Below are 18,328 nucleotides of genomic sequence, written 5' to 3' on the forward strand. Positions count from 1 at the left end.
ATCTATTTTGGCCAATCTCATTCATTCTCACAAAGTAGTCAAATCAAACTGTTGGTCAATGAATCTTATGTCCTTCTATTAAAACCAACTCTACAGTGACATATTCGAAATAAAGCAGGATTTAGTGAACACTAGGTGCAGTTACATAGATGATATATCTCCAATCTGATTGAAATCATTCTTATTAGAGATTTCAACTAAACTGTTTACATGAACAGTAAATAAAGTTATATGATAAGATGTGTGTTACATGCCCTAAAGCATTAAATTGGAATAGAACTTTTTCGACTTGTGCAAAGTGGTTTAGCTCAGTTTTTCCCCAACCTTATTGAGAAAATTAAATTTCAGTCAGGAACACTTAAGTCAAAGAAAACTTTATTTCCATTTGCAGTATTATATTTGGCGGCATGGCTCTGTTCTGGGGCCCCTCTGCCTTTCCTTGGGCCTACGCAGAAAGCCTCTAATATGCGCTGACATGGAAGCAGCCTTAAAGCAGAGAGAGCACACCTTTCTGCCCTTCCACGTGCAAATGAGGAAAGCCCTAAGGCGGAGAGAGCACACCTCTCCGCCCTTCCATGCGCCTACATGGAAAGCCTAAGGCAGGGAGAGCAGCAGCAAAGACCCCCCCGGGAACAGAACAGAGCAGCATCAATGACAAACAGAAATGACACTGATAGGTCACAGTATGAAAAGGAGGCGCTGGGGTGAAGGCTGGTTGCAAATCAGCTTGCAGAGGAAACAGCAGCAGCAGGCAGGCCAGAGCAGTTTAAATATGGCGCCCTGAATGAGATTCACCAATTGGTTGCAGAGAAAGGAATCATGTGATCAATCATCTGACTCCCTTCAATCAATCAGCTGCTCTGTCAGTTGATTGGGATGTGAGCTGAGCTTGACATCGTGCCCAGCCTGAACTAATGCTACGCTAAATTAATTAAATACATAAAGTACAGTGGGATAAGAAGTGGTTCTGCCTGTTAATATAATTTAATCATAAGTAACGTAAGTGTAACCCAGGTTATTTTCTGTAGCTACAACTTCCAGATGTCCCCATAACATTAAGCAAGCCAACTATTAGTAGAGGTAACATTCCACTGATGTGTTCAAAACATCTCATATGCAGGCTGCTGCTACTGGAGGCGACAGAAGACTGTTATGTCAATGAACTCCATAATGCAGCCTGTAACATTACATAAAGCTAGAATGCATTCACTAAGCAGAGCACTCACAAAAGAACAAAGCAAAAGCAGAGTGTTAAATACTTTTTGAATTCATGAACAAGTCAGTAGAGGGAGGTGCAAGGAAACAGCTGTTGCAGCATGTCGATGCATGCACCAGATACATCACCTAATGCTACACCCACGTGGAGCAAACGTGCAAAAATAATACATTTATTCCAACCAGAGAGAAACCAGTCTCTTCCAACTGAGGTGGTTACACAAGGCCTTTTAATTTGATTGGGTTATTACTCTGATTATTAGTGGGATATCAGGGTCCATGTAAACACACCTCCTGTGTTGTGGTGTAAAACAGGACTTTAGACCGTGTTACTATGATTCCATTAATCAAGAGCCTTTGGTTTGCCAAATTTCGCAATCAAAACAAAACAAACAACAGGTTACAACCATGAAACACTAACTTGACCGACAATAAGTTTTATTTTTCTTCATGAAGAATCAAATTTATCCAAGCAGCTACCTGGATGAGAAAACCTTGACAGTAAAAAGGTCGAGCTACAACCAAATGAACCCTTATCAAATTCGAATGTATCTATTTCCAGCACCTGCACAAAGCACTACTGTTACATTCTCACACAGAGCACTCTCTGACATGTGCTTATCGTACCATTCCTCCTTTGACCTGTTTTTCACTTTCTGACGTTCAACCACAAACACACAACTGTTGTAAACACGTGTAACTGTTGTTGAAATTAAGGAAATCTGGCATTTCTGCTCACTGAAACACACACACACATTGAGAAACTTGTGATTCAGATAATGGTACTGTGCTCTGAGACCTGCTGTGGTCAACAGAGGTTAACCGTGGTTAAACTTTCACAAGAGCCCTTTGAAAACACTCCAACACACTAGATTTACAGCCAAGAGCAACAAAAGGACACCGTGATGAAACAATAGCATGTTTACTGTGATAAGTTGTATCAGAGTGTGTGTTCGTGTGTTTTCACGGTCAATCAAGAGCAAAGGTGGAGTGGAAGTACTTAAAAGGTTCGGTCACAGTCACTACGTGACCTACAAAAAACAAACACATTGAAATTAATTGGTCAAGGTGTCTGATTTTGTCACTCTGACTTTATGAAGTCATTTGATGCCTGCTCTGGTGAAGAGGGTCTCTTTAAATGGATGTGACTTAATCTGATACTGTATGTAGCGTCTGATAAACATCACAGCGTACAGAGGAGTCAGAGGCAATATTGCTTGCCTGAAGGAATTCCCAGGTGTCTGTCAGCACTGTTATGAACAGCGGAGAATAAAAGCCTCTAGTTAAACAGACACAAACACTGCAAAGGTTGACAACACACAGGGTTTAAAGCCTCAGATGGGTTTTACCTTATCAAGACGTCTGGCAGCTCGGAGTTAATCAGCACTAAATCATAAAACTTCCAGCTGTAAATATAACTGCAGTGTACTAGAGAGGACTATTTACTGTATCTACTTAGGTTTAATCTTTAATATTAATCTTTCAAATTAAGCAGTGCATCCGTTTATAAAACAGATCACTGGATCAAAACATTCAGTCACGTTGCACTTTGAGTAGGCCTGCACGGTGTAAGGAGAATCTGTCATGTGCAATGACATTGTTTAATATTGCACTGAAGATATAGCTTGCAATAAATAACATATTGAAGTGTGCATAGAGCTATACAGTTCCTATGTTGTTGGCTTCAAGAGGTGCACTGCTCACACAGACCCCAAACACTTCATATCCTTTATCCACTGTATAAAGATATCAGATTTGCTTTTATCGCATGAACCCTCTAGACACCTCAGGTCCTCTGATAGTGGTCTGTCAATCATCCCCAAAGTTAGAACAAAAACCCACGGTGAGGCATCATTTCATTCATTTTCATTTTTTATTTTGTATTTATTATTGTTATTGAGTATTTATCTATTTATTTATTTTTATTAATCTGTTTTTCTAGCTGGCATATTTTTCTATTTTGTCACTTATTTATTTACTTATTTACTGACTGATTTGAAATTGTTTTCTATTTTGAGTTTTTATCCTGCCTTGGGTGTTTCCCTACTTCGATAGCGTTGCCTCAGTTCCCCTTTTTATGAGTGCAGTTATAATTTTAGTCTTTACTTTATGTGTGTGAAGCGCTTTGTGTTGCATTACGTTTGATGAAAAGTACTATATAAATAAAGTTTGATTGATTGATTTAAGTAATAAATTATTTTGAACATGCATATTTTCTTTATGAGGCCAAAAGTTGCATATTGGGTATGACTTTTGTATTTACTTATTAAAAAATTTGGGCCTGTGTGTTTATGACAACAGAGTGAAAAAACTAATTTTACCCTAGGGGATTAATGAAGTATCTTTTTCTTCTTCAATGCAATGTAGATTTCAGAGTTTGCAAAATGCACCTGAATACGCCATGAAGTCCCTGTTCCTGTGTGGGCGTCAAACTCAGGACACAGACAGACAGCACAGGACAGATTCAGTGTGACTGTGAGTAGCACCAAAATATCATAGAGACTCTCAGCATAGTTTTTTATTACAAGAGGGTTGTGTACAAATATTTACCCACTACAGAGTGGCTGATGGCCTTTTGAGATTTACTCACCGAATGAAAAATCTACTGCATTTGGCGCTTAGTGGGTGTAAATTTTGGACCCTGTGCATGTAAAATAAAATTATTTTCCTTATTTATTGCACTAGTTTTGGGCAGCACCTTTAACACATTCATTTTTCTTTAAATTTTTATTCAATTTCTTTATATTTATTATCCAACTGAATCAGAAATATCTGTATAAATTCGGACTGGACCCAAATATTTAACTCTTTGGATATTCGTTAATTGGGTAGGTGTTTGCGTTTTAATTTTGGGTTTCAGAACCACTTAATTTTATAAATATAAAATATAAATGCTTTGACAGGTGCTGTCTGGAGCTCTGAGCCTGTTATTATGAGCGTTTACATTCAGCCACCCCCGGATGAAGCTTCAAATATTCACTGTCTGTGTGTACCAAAGCTCTAGAACCCAAAAAGTGGTATTTGAGACAGCCCTTATATAAATTATTCGTTAGTGAAGTACCAGCTGACACCATGTGTTTATGCACTCTTCAGCAGAGCACACTCCGGCACTTACATCAAGGACGTCCTCCGTCTGATCTGAAGTCAGAATGTTGACTGTGACCTTCTGACCGTTGGAGAGGCAGATGTCTAGAGAGACTTCTTCTGTGGGAATCTGCTGCGTCTCCTGTGGGAACGACACAAAACATAACAGGTTTTCCTTCAGCTTCATGGTTCAGCTGTGTGTTTTCATTCCTATCGGCAAACAACAAAATCACACCGAGACACAGGGCAGAAAAAACACGGGCTGGTCGGAGAGAGGGCAAATTTCCAGTGGAGATAAAAACAAAACATACGAGCGCTACCATTCCATAGTTAGACTTTTCATATAGAGTGCAGCTGCATTGATTCAAGGGTCAAGAATGAAATCAGCAGAAATTCATTCAAGTCCAAAACAAGAATACAAACTAAATATATCCAGGGGAGGTGGACCTGATTTTATCAACATAATAAAAGTATATTGATTTGAGTTAGAGGGAGAAGACACAAGAACAAATTGGATACTTGATGAGAATTATTTTATGCAACACACAAAATGAAGTCTGACTGTTTATCAGTGCAAATAGAATAGGCACACCGAGATTTAATTCAAGGCAGAGCTAAATTAAAATCACTTTGTATGAAAGTGGATGTGAATTAACCTTTAATTTCCGAAACAAAGTAGCAGCCAGATTAATGTTAAGCCATCTGCAATTACAACTCTTATATGCTCTAACTCACAGTGTTGTCCAGTGGTTTTCAACCGTTTTTGTCTCAAGGTCCTCGCGATATTTCGACTTGTTGACATATTGACGTCATACTGTTATCCACGGCAACAACAAGCATGGCTGAACGAATTATTACAGACTCTGTGGTGGTTCCAAAAAGAGGAGCAGCTTCAGTAGTGTGGAATCAACTGTTGCATCCTGAATGTTTTATGAACAGCCCCGGACTTCTCAGAGTCTTTTAGCGACTTACCGCTCAGAAGGAACTCATTCACTGGCTCCTCTGGCAGCAGCACAGCGTCTCTCCCTCTCCTCTCTCGCCGTACGCACACGGGAGTTGGTATCGTCAAGTGATTTTGTCATAAATCTTTGGTAATGTAAACCTACGTGACGCTCATGGCTCGACAAAAAAATCTATATATGTGAACGTGTGATAGTTGTGGTATCATAACAGCCTGTCACAGGTTACAGCGTGATGATTAGAGGAGAAATGACAGAGCATTAGGGAAAGGTGGAATAAAAACAACTCAATCATTTAGGAATGGATCCGCCTTTTCGTGTGGAACCTCCCATCTACAACGACCTTGGGACACGCCGACGTTGGAGACTTGGCTCAGATTCCAGAGTTACTTCTTATATTGAAACCTCCTTAAGGAATCTAATCCCAGTTGCTTCAGCGGTGGGAACCTCTTGCAACCACCAACTATTCTGCATTTTTCTGGGGCACACTCAAGGACCCCTGATTGAGAACCACTGGTGTAATCCCTGGGACTGAAACTAATTTGTGATTTGATTGTTCTGCGGTAGAGCCGCAATGATTAGTCAATCAAAAGACAATTACCAAATAATCACAAAATATTTGTATAATTTTGAGTCATTTTTCAGGCAAAACAAATCAAACATTTGCTGGTTTCAGCCTCTAAATGTGAGACATTGGTGCTTTTCTCCATCATTTATGGTAGTAAATGAAGAGTCTTTGGGTTTTGGTTTGTTGGTTGAAATAAAAAAGCAAAGACATCACTTTGGGCTCTGGGAAATTGCGATGAGCATTTTTCACATTTTTTTTCATTTAGAAGACTAGATGGCTCAGTTAACTGTGAAAACAATCGTCAGATTAATCGAAAATTATAATAAAATCGTTAGTTGCAGCCTTTTACTGCTTGATTATTATCCATAGTGTCAAAAAAAGGTGAGAATGTCAATCCCAATTTCCCAGAGCCCAACAGTTTAATTCAAAGATATTCAGTCTACAATAATATAAAAAATAATGAAACCAGCAAATTTAATAATCTAGAACCAGATAGTTTTGCCATTATGTCTTCAAAAAAATAGTACTAAGGATTAACCAAGTTTCAAAATTGTTGCAGATTAATTTTCTGTCAATCAACTAATGCAATAATTGATCTTCTCTCCTCTCAGCTCACAGAGACACAGAGGGAACGGTATTCATTAGTTACTGCTGTGTTTGTGAGACCGTTCGTTCCTTAACTGAACGAGGCAGCCGGTGGAACAAAAACCCACAACATCAATGAATAACAAGTGAGGAAAATAAACTGCCGAAACCTATGAATATTTCAAGACTCTAAACAAAAGCCTCTGAGCTGCTATTAAGAAATCTTAAATCTTAAACTGGATGAGCCCAGCTCCTGCTGTCCCCAGGCTGCGTCGCACCACCTCTGCTAAATCATCTCTTATCTTCCCTGTTCCCTCAGCGGGGGGTCTTCCAAGTACATCCCTACCACTAAAGGTGCAGATGACACGACAACACCGGGCGGTAACTCATCTACTATTCTGCACCTGCTGTCCTCGCAGTACATAAGGCGCTGGGGGGGAGGGGAGAGAGACAAACACAGACTCTAATAGGAGAGGAAGACAGAGGAGGAGAAGCAGAATGGGTGTGACGTGGCTGCAGATAGATGAATCTCTCCATGAAGGTTATTGGATTTACAACCCCCCTGGCAACGCAGGTCACAGCTTGAATGATGACAAATCAGCCCAATACCTGGTCTGAATACATCGACATACCACTGGTGTGAAATAGCCTTTTGAGTTTGGGATCTTACAGCATCGTCCACTACAGCTTTTAGGCAAATCCGGTGAGATGACTCATTAGGTGGCTCACTTTTTTTTTTTAATATAATGGTTCAAAATGATCCAGCTCTCACACACAATGCAACTATGTCGCTTTATTTGGCAATGGGTTGCTTTCCCCTCAGTTTCGCATCTGACGTAATCATTTCACACATTTTTGCATGCAAGCCAAACTTAATCTGACACATCTAACCAACTACTTCACAAGTAGAGATGACGCAACCGAGGATAAGAGTACATGCAGCCACAAACTGTGACAAACACTAAGACCTCATTTTACCACATTACCAAAAGAAATTACTGGTCAGGCAGAAATCACTGCATCAGCCTTTTGGTTCAGGGAGCACGCCCTGCCTCCTCACAGGCCTGCTGACCATGTTGACGCAACAAACAGCCTAATGCAGGTACAGCAGATTAAAAACAACACGACTAACCTGCTGTGCTTTCCTTAAGAAGCTGTTGAACATCTCACTGGCTCCGAGCAAGGGGTCCTGACGCACTGTAAAAAAACACAGGAGAGGATTTAGCAACATGAGTACAAAATTAGTGAGTGTAATAGAAGGAGCAGCTCAAATCAAAGGAGATTTGTCAGGTGTGTTAAAGCTACATTAAATAACTTTCTTCTTATTTGCTGAAGCTGTCACTATTTTCAAACGGCACTAAATGAAACAGGCGGCACGGTGGTACAGTGGTTAGCATTGTCACCTCACAGCAAGACGTTTCCTGGTTCAAACCTGAGAGGGGGGGGGGGTTTGAATCCTTAGGTGGAAGATAATTGGTGACTCTAAATTGGCCGTAGGTGTGACTGTGAGTGTGAATGGTTGTCTGTCTCTATGTGTCAGCCCTGTGATAGTCTGGTGATCTATCCCTCTGCCTACTCTGTTGCCTGAAAGCGCTTCTAATGGAGACTGAGCGCAACACGTCACATTCTGAGAGCCACGCCCACCAAAGGGGAAAGCATTGGCACCACAAGCTGACAAAATGCCTGCAGCTAGCTTAAACATTAGATTTCAGCAAGTCAAGGAATTATTTTAACCCCTTGTGTCGACCAGAGAGGAAGAGTTACGCTGACAATACTGTCAGTCTGTCACAGCGTCCCCTCTCCTTGTCTTGCTTATCTTGGATAAATGATGCCACTGAATGGTCAGAAGTGAAATACTTTAATATCTACAGAGGCAGAGGGTACTTGCTGTAGCTCTGGTTGAGGGTGAGAGGCTGTCAGCAAATAGTTTGTTGTGCACAGGGAAACGGAGATCTGTGTGGGTACATGAGACCCTAAAAAAGAGGGTTTATCATGGGGAGTACACCAGTTGGTCCAGGAGTTTCGCCTCCATGATTGACGTTTCCAGGCATATTTTAGGATGACTCAGGGGCAGCTTGGCGACCTGCTGTCTGGGTACCCATCAACCACTACCCCCAGTTTCTCCTCCATTGTTTACCAACTGTAAAATTGTTGTCGTGACCACCACAGAAGGCCCTTCTCTCAAATCATCCGAGGGGCGTTTTTCCGCATTGAGTTGAAGTTTTTTCCACTCGAGGAGTTCAGAGCGCTCCGGCAAAAACGCCAGCTACTTAGAGCGTAGAAACGCGAGGTGTGTCACAACGCAAAAACTGTGAGCAAAAAGCTTTATTCTCATTAAAAACAATTCCAAAAGGTGCCTCCAGCTGCTAAAACATAGTGTTGTAGTGGATGTTATATAAACATAAACCTCCTTGGGGGACGCCATCTTCCAATTGTCCTTGATTTTCCTCTTATCATGCAATTTTATTTTGTTCCTGTAGAATGGGTTTGACCTTTTAAAACACTTCTCAAGGCCATTTAGCTAAACATGCACAAAAAACTAAACTGTTACCTGGCAAAGCTTCAGTTAACTGTAAATAATTACAAGCCACTTTCATCATAATGTAGTCACCAGATCTGGTAAACAAAAAGATGAACAACTCTCATTCTCATGTCTTTGGATTTCAGCTGAGGCAGTTTTCAGTCAGAGTGTGGTGCATTAAATTATCTGCATGATAACCCTGTATGAGTAATATAACTAAGTGTGTGTGTGTGTGTGCGTTGGCCTGTACACCATTGTCCTTTTACAAATTAGTCTAAACCTTCGAAAAAATGTCAAAGTTCTGAGCCATCTGCGTCAGAGCAGATTGTGTTTGTGGCAGTTCATTTTCCATAACTATGTAAAAAGCCATGATGTAACCAAGTAAACTTGTAGCCAAGAACACCCTGTGTGCGTATGCTCCCAGACTATGAGCAAATACACACTTGAACAACGCTTCCTTGTTCTGCTGTAACTGCCAGTGCTTGAGAGGATTAAAACAAACCCTGCACGGTGCTGCCAGTTTCACTTATTTGTGTGCATGTGTGTGTGTGAAGAAAGTTCACCCTCGACCTGTTTACAGAATTTGGGCAATATGCTGAAAACCTCCCAAATTGGGAGAAGGAAAACTTTGGGTCCTGAACATTTAAGACTTGCAGATGGAAGCTTAAAAACTGTCAACAGGCAAAAAAATAACTCGTCTCTCTCCTGCTGTAGACTAAGGATGTTCCTAACAACTTATTTCCCTGACGTATAAACAGAAGTTTAAACTTAGACCAGTCTACAAGTCTTAAAGTAAGAAAACATTCAGAAAACTGTCAACATTAAGCACAATTTAATCTATAAGGCAAAACACTGTCTAAAATAACTGTATATTACTGTATAAGAGGAGAGCCATTTGAAATTGTTAAAGAGGACCTATTATGTTCAGTTAAAGGTAACTACTTGTATTTAAGGTTTCCACTACAACAGGTTTACATCCTTTAATGGTCATACTGTCTTTGCTGGAACGTCTGTATTTACTTTTACTATTTCTGTCTGAAACACTCCATTTAGCACCTGTCTCTTTAAGCCCCCCCTCCCAAAACCGCCCACTCTGCTCTGATTGGTCAATGTTTTCAGGTCTTCTGTATCTCTGAGTCTCTGCACCATTACTGCCACCACGGGAATAACTGTAACGGAGAATAGCTGCACTTTCTACTGTGAAAATTCTAATCAAAAGCTTCGAAAGTCAGTCGGACAGAAGAGGATTACGTTTCCCTGATGTTAGCAATGTAGCTACACATATGTTAGCGGTATCCTCGTAGCCAGGTAATGATCATAATGGAGTAACTTGCGACAGTACTTTCTGAATCACTGATAAAAGCTTCTAAATACAACTGGACATGTTCTGGAGGGAATATGAGTTGAAATCAGGGAGAATTTAACAATACTGGCAACCAAGTTTACATGTTTCCCTGACGTTAGCATGTAGCTACATGTAGCAGTGTATGTAATGTAAAAACTGATGGAGCAGATAACCATATAAAGTAATTCTGCGCACTGAAAGCCAGAGTAAAAAAATGTTGGAAATGGAGTGATTGAAATGGTTGGAAACCTGAGGGCTTTGCTCACAAGGATTACTTCTACACGTTTGCCTCATCATTTGAGACTTTGACCATCTTTAATATGAATATCCGACATTGTAAAACTAAATATATGACACAAAACTTCAGAAACATTCACAATTCGTCCACTTAAATCACATTTTTCAGTAACCAAATCGTATTTTAAATGCTACTAAAATGTGTGCGCTATAAACACTGCACATTACCCTTCAAAACACGACAACAACTCACTATATAAAATGAAATTACTGCCAAACTGCACTGGTTTTACGAGATGTCATCTTTGTCCCACTTTCCACCTCGGTACTTGTGGGGCAGGGCGAACAGTTTTTTTTGCTTTTCCATTGTTTAATTTGAAATCCAGTGTTGTTAACATCAGTAGCTAAGGGATGCTTGTTTAATCGACTAGTATTTCTGATGCTGAGTAGCAATGGGGGCGACTAATTGCCCATATCCCCTGTTTGAACATCACAAAAATATTAATTATTCTTTGTAGCCGTCTATTCCCAAATCAAAGAAAAGCTAAGTATGAGTCCCAGAGGTGGCACATCATCACTAGAGGATCCAAACCCACAAAACCCAACCACGTCTGAAATCCTGAGTTGGGACTTTTTTTTCATCAGGTGTGTCAGCATAACTGTGTCTGGTGAGGCTTTGGCTCAGTGTCCCAGCTCAGTCTGTGCTCAGATCATCAATTCTTTAGTGAAACACTTTATGCTTTCATGTGGCATGAAGACACCATTGTATGGCTGGACTCCCCGCAGAGACAGAGCCAACTCATTCCTGTGATTGTTGTGGAGAAGCAAACATTTCAAGGAAAATGTGTCTGTGCTGCAAAGCTTCACTGTTAGAAAAACAAAGTCTTAGTTTGTTCAGATTTTTTTTCTTTTTTCACAACATATGAAAAAAGCTGCATTGTGTACTGTGAGTCAGAGAAGAGTAGTAGCTAAATTAAAAACCGACAAAAACAACCACATTGGAGGTGGAATTTGCATTCAGCCAGAGGTGAAGTGAAATGCAATACAAGCCATCTGTAAAAAGTCCATCCAGCATGAATAACTCACCAGCCTGCATGTATTTCTCCAGCTGTTCCCGTCTCTGTTCGACCTCAGCAGGAGTCAGGGTGAAGATCTTCTTTGGAGGGAACGCAGGCACCACATTGCTGCCATATTCTTTCTTTATCTGTTGGTACAAAACACAAGTTGTGAAGGTGACGTTGCAGGATGACAGGCTGCACAACCTCTGTTCATCTTCTTTTGACCATTAACGGAAACTGAAAGGAGTCTGACGGCTAATTTAATTTTATTCGAATTCAAAACATCTGTGAAAACGGATATATAAGTTTATATGACTAAGCCAATTAACTTCAGTATAGAGTAGCAGCCTCTTAAATTAAAGAGTTGTGGATTCATTTTTCTAAGAGGTACATTCATGCTGTTTGAGATGAATCACAGGTTTATTTTAAGCCCTGTTTCAACGACTAGCTGGTGAAGTTTCCGTGCATAACACACACATGCACATCTGGAACCCTGCATGTCTAGTCATTCCAAGTTTACTTTGTCTTCCAGCTTCTTGACTCATTTCTTCCCATTTTTTATCATTGGAGGGCTGTTTTTTCTTTGAACCGTGGAAGTCCTAAACTAAGCCCTTGTAGATCTGAAATTCACACATCAAATGTGGTTTAATTTAAACCTGTGTGCTGCTGCAGGCAAAAGCTGTACATCACACTCATCATTAGGAATTCACTGACACATTTTTTCTCGCTATAAAACCCTCAGGTCTGGCACATATGGCATGATGAATGTTGGCCACAGTGGGTGCTGAAGGAAGAGAGGTGAATTTCACCTTAAAATACTGCCCTTTGGTATTTTCAATACGTCAGAGGCAGGACTGCTCGCACATACAAATCAGCTCTCGTAGCCACAGACAGTGAGCATGAGACTCTCCAAAATCTGAAAGGCTCATACAGCTTCTTATTAGCAAAACTCTCCCTGTTTTCACTGTTGTGACCTTGTTATAAATCTTTGCAGAAGAGAAAACAAGAAGAATAATTAACATTAAAATGGTCTCTGTAATATTTGGGTGGAGTGTGTGCCCCGCAATCACCGGAGTGTTTTGGGGTCATGCATACGCCACGGGAAGCCCTGTGGGGTTCGTTCTTAAAGACTGGAGTGTGTCTTCCCCACACCCTGTTGCCAGGCAACGGGAACTGTCAGACTAGATAACACAGACTTGAGGACGGAGATAGCAAAGTTTGGCCCTTGCTTGCTTATTTATTAATGTGTGAAAACAGGAGATTGGGCACTTCTATACGGCTGTGTTAGAGTATATGCCAGAGCGTATATTTTACAGCACAAAGAGCTCACAGGCAGTCAGCTAGGAACCTGCGAATAAATCCATCTCTTGCAAACAATGCATCTACATCTGCAAGATCATTTGATTGCAGAGAAAATGTATGTTTAGCACTTCCACAAGCGTGTCAATATTCAACCACAGCGCTATAGAAAAACAAGCGGATGCTGAATACACTAATTGCCTAATAAGAGCTGTAACAAATAGCTGCGGCTCTGTGTAAAGCTTCACTGAGACTAAAAAATGCTTAAGACCAGGCAACTCTACACTTTCCAACAACATTTCTTTTTCAGATTAAGATGCTTTTCCAAGCAGGTGAAGGCAAAGAAAGGCCAAGAACATTCCTTCCATGTCACCCACCCCCTCCAGCCTCCTCCACAATACTCCCCATTTACATGCAACAGTTTGGACTCTGAGAGGAATGACAGCACAAGACTTCAAGCCACCGTGGTTGTGATTCAAAGTGATGGGAGGCTGGTGTATCGACCGTGCGACACAAAGAAGAGTGAAAGGTCACCCTGGGTGGTTGTGGTGGCATTTAAACAGCGTTCGGCGTGTCACACAAGCAGACCAGTCACTGCTGGGACAAAGCACACTGACAGCAATGGGTACTGTATGTTGCAATGGCCGAAGCCTTACCTGTTCGTGGAGGCCGAGAAGTTGGCTGTAGCGTACCCGACAGTGCAGCACCCCATTGACGTGGATGTTGTAGGCCTGTGGGAACAAATTACAATGTGAGGAGAAAGACTGGTCTGACATAGTGCAGAGAAACGTATCATCAAAAGCTTGTATCAATCCATCTAAAAAGCTTGTGGGTGGATATGAAAATAAGAGAATTAAATATATATGAAGCAGGTAGATTTAAACAGATATATACAGTACAGGCCAAAAGTTTGGACACACCTTCTCATTCAATGCGTTTTCTTTATTTTCATGACTATTTACATTGTAGATTCTCACTGAAGGCATCAAAACTATGAATGAACACATGGAGTTATGTACTTAACAAGAAAAGGTGAAATAACTGAAAACATGTTTTATATTCTAGTTTCTTCAAAATAGCCACCCTTTGCTCTGATATCTGCTTTGCACACTCTTGGCATTCTCTCCATGAGCTTCAAGAGGTAGTCACCTGAAATGGTTTCCACTTCACAGGTGTGCCTTATCAGGGTTAATCAGTGGAATTTCTTGCTTTATCAATGGGGTCGGGACCATCAGTTGTGTTGTGCAGAAGTCAGGTTAATACACAGCCGACAGCCCTATTGGACAACTGTTAAAATTCATATTATGGCAAGAACCAATCAGCTAACTAAAGAAAAACGAGTGGCCATCATTACTTTAAGAAATGAAGGTCAGTCAGTCCGGAAAATTGCAAAAACTTTAAATGTGTCCCCAAGTGGAGTCGCAAAAACCATCAAGCGCTACAACGAAACTGGCACACATGAGGACCGACCCAGGAAAGGAAGACCAAGAGTCACCTCTGCTTCTGAGGATAAGTTCATCCGAGTCACCAGCCTCAGAAATCGCAAGTTAACAGCAGCTCAGATCAGAGACCAGATGAATGCCACACAGAGTTCTAGCAGCAGACCCATCTCTAGAACAACTGTTAAGAGGAGACTGCGCGAATCAGGCCTTCATGGTCAAATAGCTGCTAGGAAACCACTGCTAAGAAGAGGCAACAAGCAGAAGAAATTTGTTTGGGCCAAGAAACACAAGGAATGGACATTAGACCAGTGGAAATCTGTGCTTTGGTCTGATGAGTCCAAATTTGAGATCTTTGGTTCCAACCGCCGTGTCTTTGTGAGACACAGAAAAGGTGAACGGATGGATTCCACATGCCTGGTTCCCACTGTGAAGCATGGAGGAGGAGGTGTGATGGTGTGGGGGTGTTTTGCTGGTGACACTGTTGGGGATTTATTCAAAATTGAAGGCACACTGAACCAGCATGGCTACCACAGCATCCTGCAGCGACATGCCATCCCATCCGGTTTGCGTTTAGTTGGACGATCATTTATTTTTCAACAGGACAATGACCCCAAACACACCTCCAGGCTGTGTAAGGGCTATTTGACCAAGAAGGAGAGTGATGGAGTGCTGCGGCAGATGACCTGGCCTCCACAGTCACCGGACCTGAACCCAATCGAGATGGTTTGGGGTGAGCTGGACCGCAGAGTGAAGGCAAAGGGGCCAACAAGTGCTAAACACCTCTGGGAACTCCTTCAAGACTGTTGGAAAACCATTTCAGGTGACTACCTCTTGAAGCTCATCGAGAGAATGCCAAGAGTGTGCAAAGCAGTAATCAGAGCAAAGGGTGGCTATTTTGAAGAAACTAGAATATAAAACATGTTTTCAGTTATTTCACCTTTTTTTGTTAAGTACATAACTCCACATGTGTTCATTCATAGTTTTGATGCCTTCAGTGAGAATCTACAATGTAAATAGTCATGAAAATAAAGAAAACGCATTGAATGAGAAGGTGTGTCCAAACTTTTGGCCTGTACTGTACATAAATATTGACTAAGAACCTTTCTTGAAATATATGGTTAATTAAATAAAGTATTTTTAAGGCATCAAAGCTGACTGTAATTTCTTCAGATGCATTTCCCAAAGGCCCAGACACACCAAACACACAAAGCACTAGTGCCAACAAAAGATGACTCGCGTTGCCTGTGTCTCGCCTAGGGCTGCCCCCTAGTAATCAACCAAACATGAGTCGATCAGGTTAGCAAGATTTCATTGGTCAAACAAAACAAACAACAACAAAAAAACACAAGCAAACGTGAAACTCTATTAGAAGCTGCACCTCTTCAAAATAAATTTGAGAAGGTGAAACTCATCTTCATTGGTCGACTACAAACATGACGTATCATCTGAAACATGGAAGTAGCTACATGCCCATTAGCCCACAGCGTCATTAACAGGCGGCTCGCTCAGTGTGTGGCGTGCACTTGTAGATAAAATATAGGCCTATATTAATGAAGGTTCATTAGTACGGTTTTGTATTTCTCTGTAATGTAGCACAGTGTTAACAATGTTACTGATTAGGGATGGGCAAATGATCATCCCTATCATCCCAATCATCGATAATCGAAAATTGATACTATTCTTTCTCACACCTTCAACTCAAACCATTGTGTTGCCCAAAATATATAATTTAAAAATTACATTAATATCGTGAACATGCCAGCGACTAGTCGACTAATGGCCCTAAATGATGACTATTGCTCGACTAGGAAAATTCTTAGTCGGGGGCAGCCCTAGTCTCACCAAAAAAGTTTCACTTGAACACACCACAAAGACTACAACCAACAGCCAACCAGCATGTACGCTCTGCCCATGCATGACAGGAAATAAGTCTCCACACCAGCAGGCAGTGGTACTCTGTATTCATAAATCAAAAAAGGAAACCAAAAGACCAACACGGTGGATTCAAGACACTGGTAAGCCATTTTGCACCATTTTGCAACAAAGCGTGTCTATCGTACACTGGTAAACAATAACACAATAATTGAGAACGGTTCAAAGGCTTGAAAGAAAATTTTATCTAATATAACAAGTTTGTTTCGATCTCACTCCCTCTTGTCTTTAATCATTTGTTTGCTTCTCTCACTTTTGTTTCTCTCCTCATGCACCGAGCTGTGCCAGTCAGAGTGATTTCATTCACCGACGGGCTCTGCCGTCTGCGGCACCAATTCACCATGCTGAATCAGCGGAAAAATAGCCGCCAAGGGCTGACTAGTGCCAACGGTGTGGGACACATTACTAAAACTAGGGTGACAGATGCTCACAGACGGCTGACCATCAGCTTGGTGTGTCAGGGCCCTTAGGTGCCAGGCTATAAACTCAGTGCAGACTGAAACCACAGTTGGTGAAAAACAGCAAAGCCACAACCGTTGACATCCTGTGCCTTGAACAAAAAGTGACTTTCACTGCTGACTTCTCTTACAACACATCAAGACTACCTTAATCTCCATCTCATTTCGTCTTATCTCACCAACAAGTGTTTGAACTGTGAACTGGATTCAATCAAACTCTTCAGTTGCAAATTTCAATTTCCAATCAAAACAGCTTCTCCTTGCTAATGCAGACGAAAAGACAAAAAAATACAGAAAACAAAGACCACATGGCAAATCTTTAATTTTTCTCTGAGATGCTGCTTGTTTGTTTTGACAGACAGACAAGGAGTTATCACTGGATACTCCTCCACAAAACCAACATTTGGGATCAGCGAATATCTTCTTGCCATCATGTTTGGAGCCAATCTCACAGCGTAAATCTATTTTTCATGTCAGATGCCTCATTAAGTGTTGGGAACGATACCAAACCACATAAATAACAAAGCAATACTTAAGTTATGCCCTCAGGAAGAGATAGATATCTTTAAATTTGCCCAAATAAAGGCTCGCTTACAGAACGGGGCTTTTAAACTGCAAAAGAATCTTGTTTTTTCACCGTGTACCAAAAGTCTATTTATCTTTATTCTTTTTTTTTAGAGAGATAATGACCCAAAAAAGCATGACGCAGAAACTTTTCCACCGCAGAATCTACTGATGATAACTCATGGACACAGATTGTTAAAGGCTGGTGAAATATTGTGATTAAAAACAATCAGCAGCTGCTACCACTTCCTAAATAAACCATTATATGACATTAAGACGATGGATCATCTTTCCTTTTTTCAGTTTGTCACAAAATCTGCAGATGTTTTCTATTATTTTGTATGGGGGGAAAAAATGTCCTGTACTAGTTGTACCAACTTTAAGGACTGTTATTTACTTGCTGACAATCATACTTGTTCCTGCATTTACTAAGAAATATCAGCTTCCAACAGCCTGTGTGGGATGACAGGAAGTATGCTCTGTATGCTCGGGTGTCAAGGCACAAACTGTCAGTGCTTTAATCTTCCCCTTCTGTTTCAATGAATATTTATAGTCAACATGGTGGGTCATCTGTCCAAACAAACACAAAAGAAGTCTTAAAGACTCCTGACCACAGTGTTGCATACAGTTGCACATGCCATTACTGACAAAACCAATCAATAGTAAAACAAAGTACGAACCAAAACTTGAGAAAGAAAAAGGGGGAAAAGGAAGGCTGAAGAATTTGGAGGAAGGCCAACGAATTAACTGAAAGATGTGTATGTCGGGAGTATCCAGGCAGGAAGGAAGAATGAGCATGCAGAATATCTTGGCGCTGTTTGATAACACAAAAAATAACCCTACATTTTTGGGGGATTGTCAGCAGTTCAACTCGGGGACAGGGGCAACAATGTAAACACTGTGATCTATTACTCTGTTATGCACACATTTCTTCACGCCAGCTCCAAACCAAAAATTTATTTAAATACTGTAGATTTTGATCCTGGTCGGATCATCTTGAGGCCAAAAACATTTTGACTTGATGAGGATCCATCTGGGAACCAAACGCTGTCTATTTAAAG

At 40.9% G+C, this 18,328-nt stretch overlaps 1 protein-coding gene across 2 annotated transcripts in view; it reads right to left on the reverse strand.

The window, feature by feature from the left end:
• The window catches only part of snx17 (sorting nexin 17), a 51,102-nt gene that overhangs the window by 26,106 nt on the left and 6,668 nt on the right, over positions 1-18,328 (reverse strand). For both annotated transcript variants that reach the window (XM_033648972.2, XM_033648971.2), the window contains 4 exons: positions 13,528-13,602; positions 11,601-11,718; positions 7,544-7,608; positions 4,331-4,441 (listed from right to left, as the gene is read on the reverse strand). In XM_033648972.2, coding sequence (XP_033504863.1) covers positions 4,331-4,441; positions 7,544-7,608; positions 11,601-11,718; positions 13,528-13,602 — 369 coding nt within the window. The remainder of the gene's footprint in view (positions 1-4,330; positions 4,442-7,543; positions 7,609-11,600; positions 11,719-13,527; positions 13,603-18,328) is intronic.

Source organism: Epinephelus lanceolatus, chromosome 13, assembly GCF_041903045.1.
Source record: "Epinephelus lanceolatus isolate andai-2023 chromosome 13, ASM4190304v1, whole genome shotgun sequence".
In the NCBI taxonomy this organism is placed as follows: Eukaryota; Metazoa; Chordata; class Actinopteri; order Perciformes; family Serranidae; genus Epinephelus; species Epinephelus lanceolatus.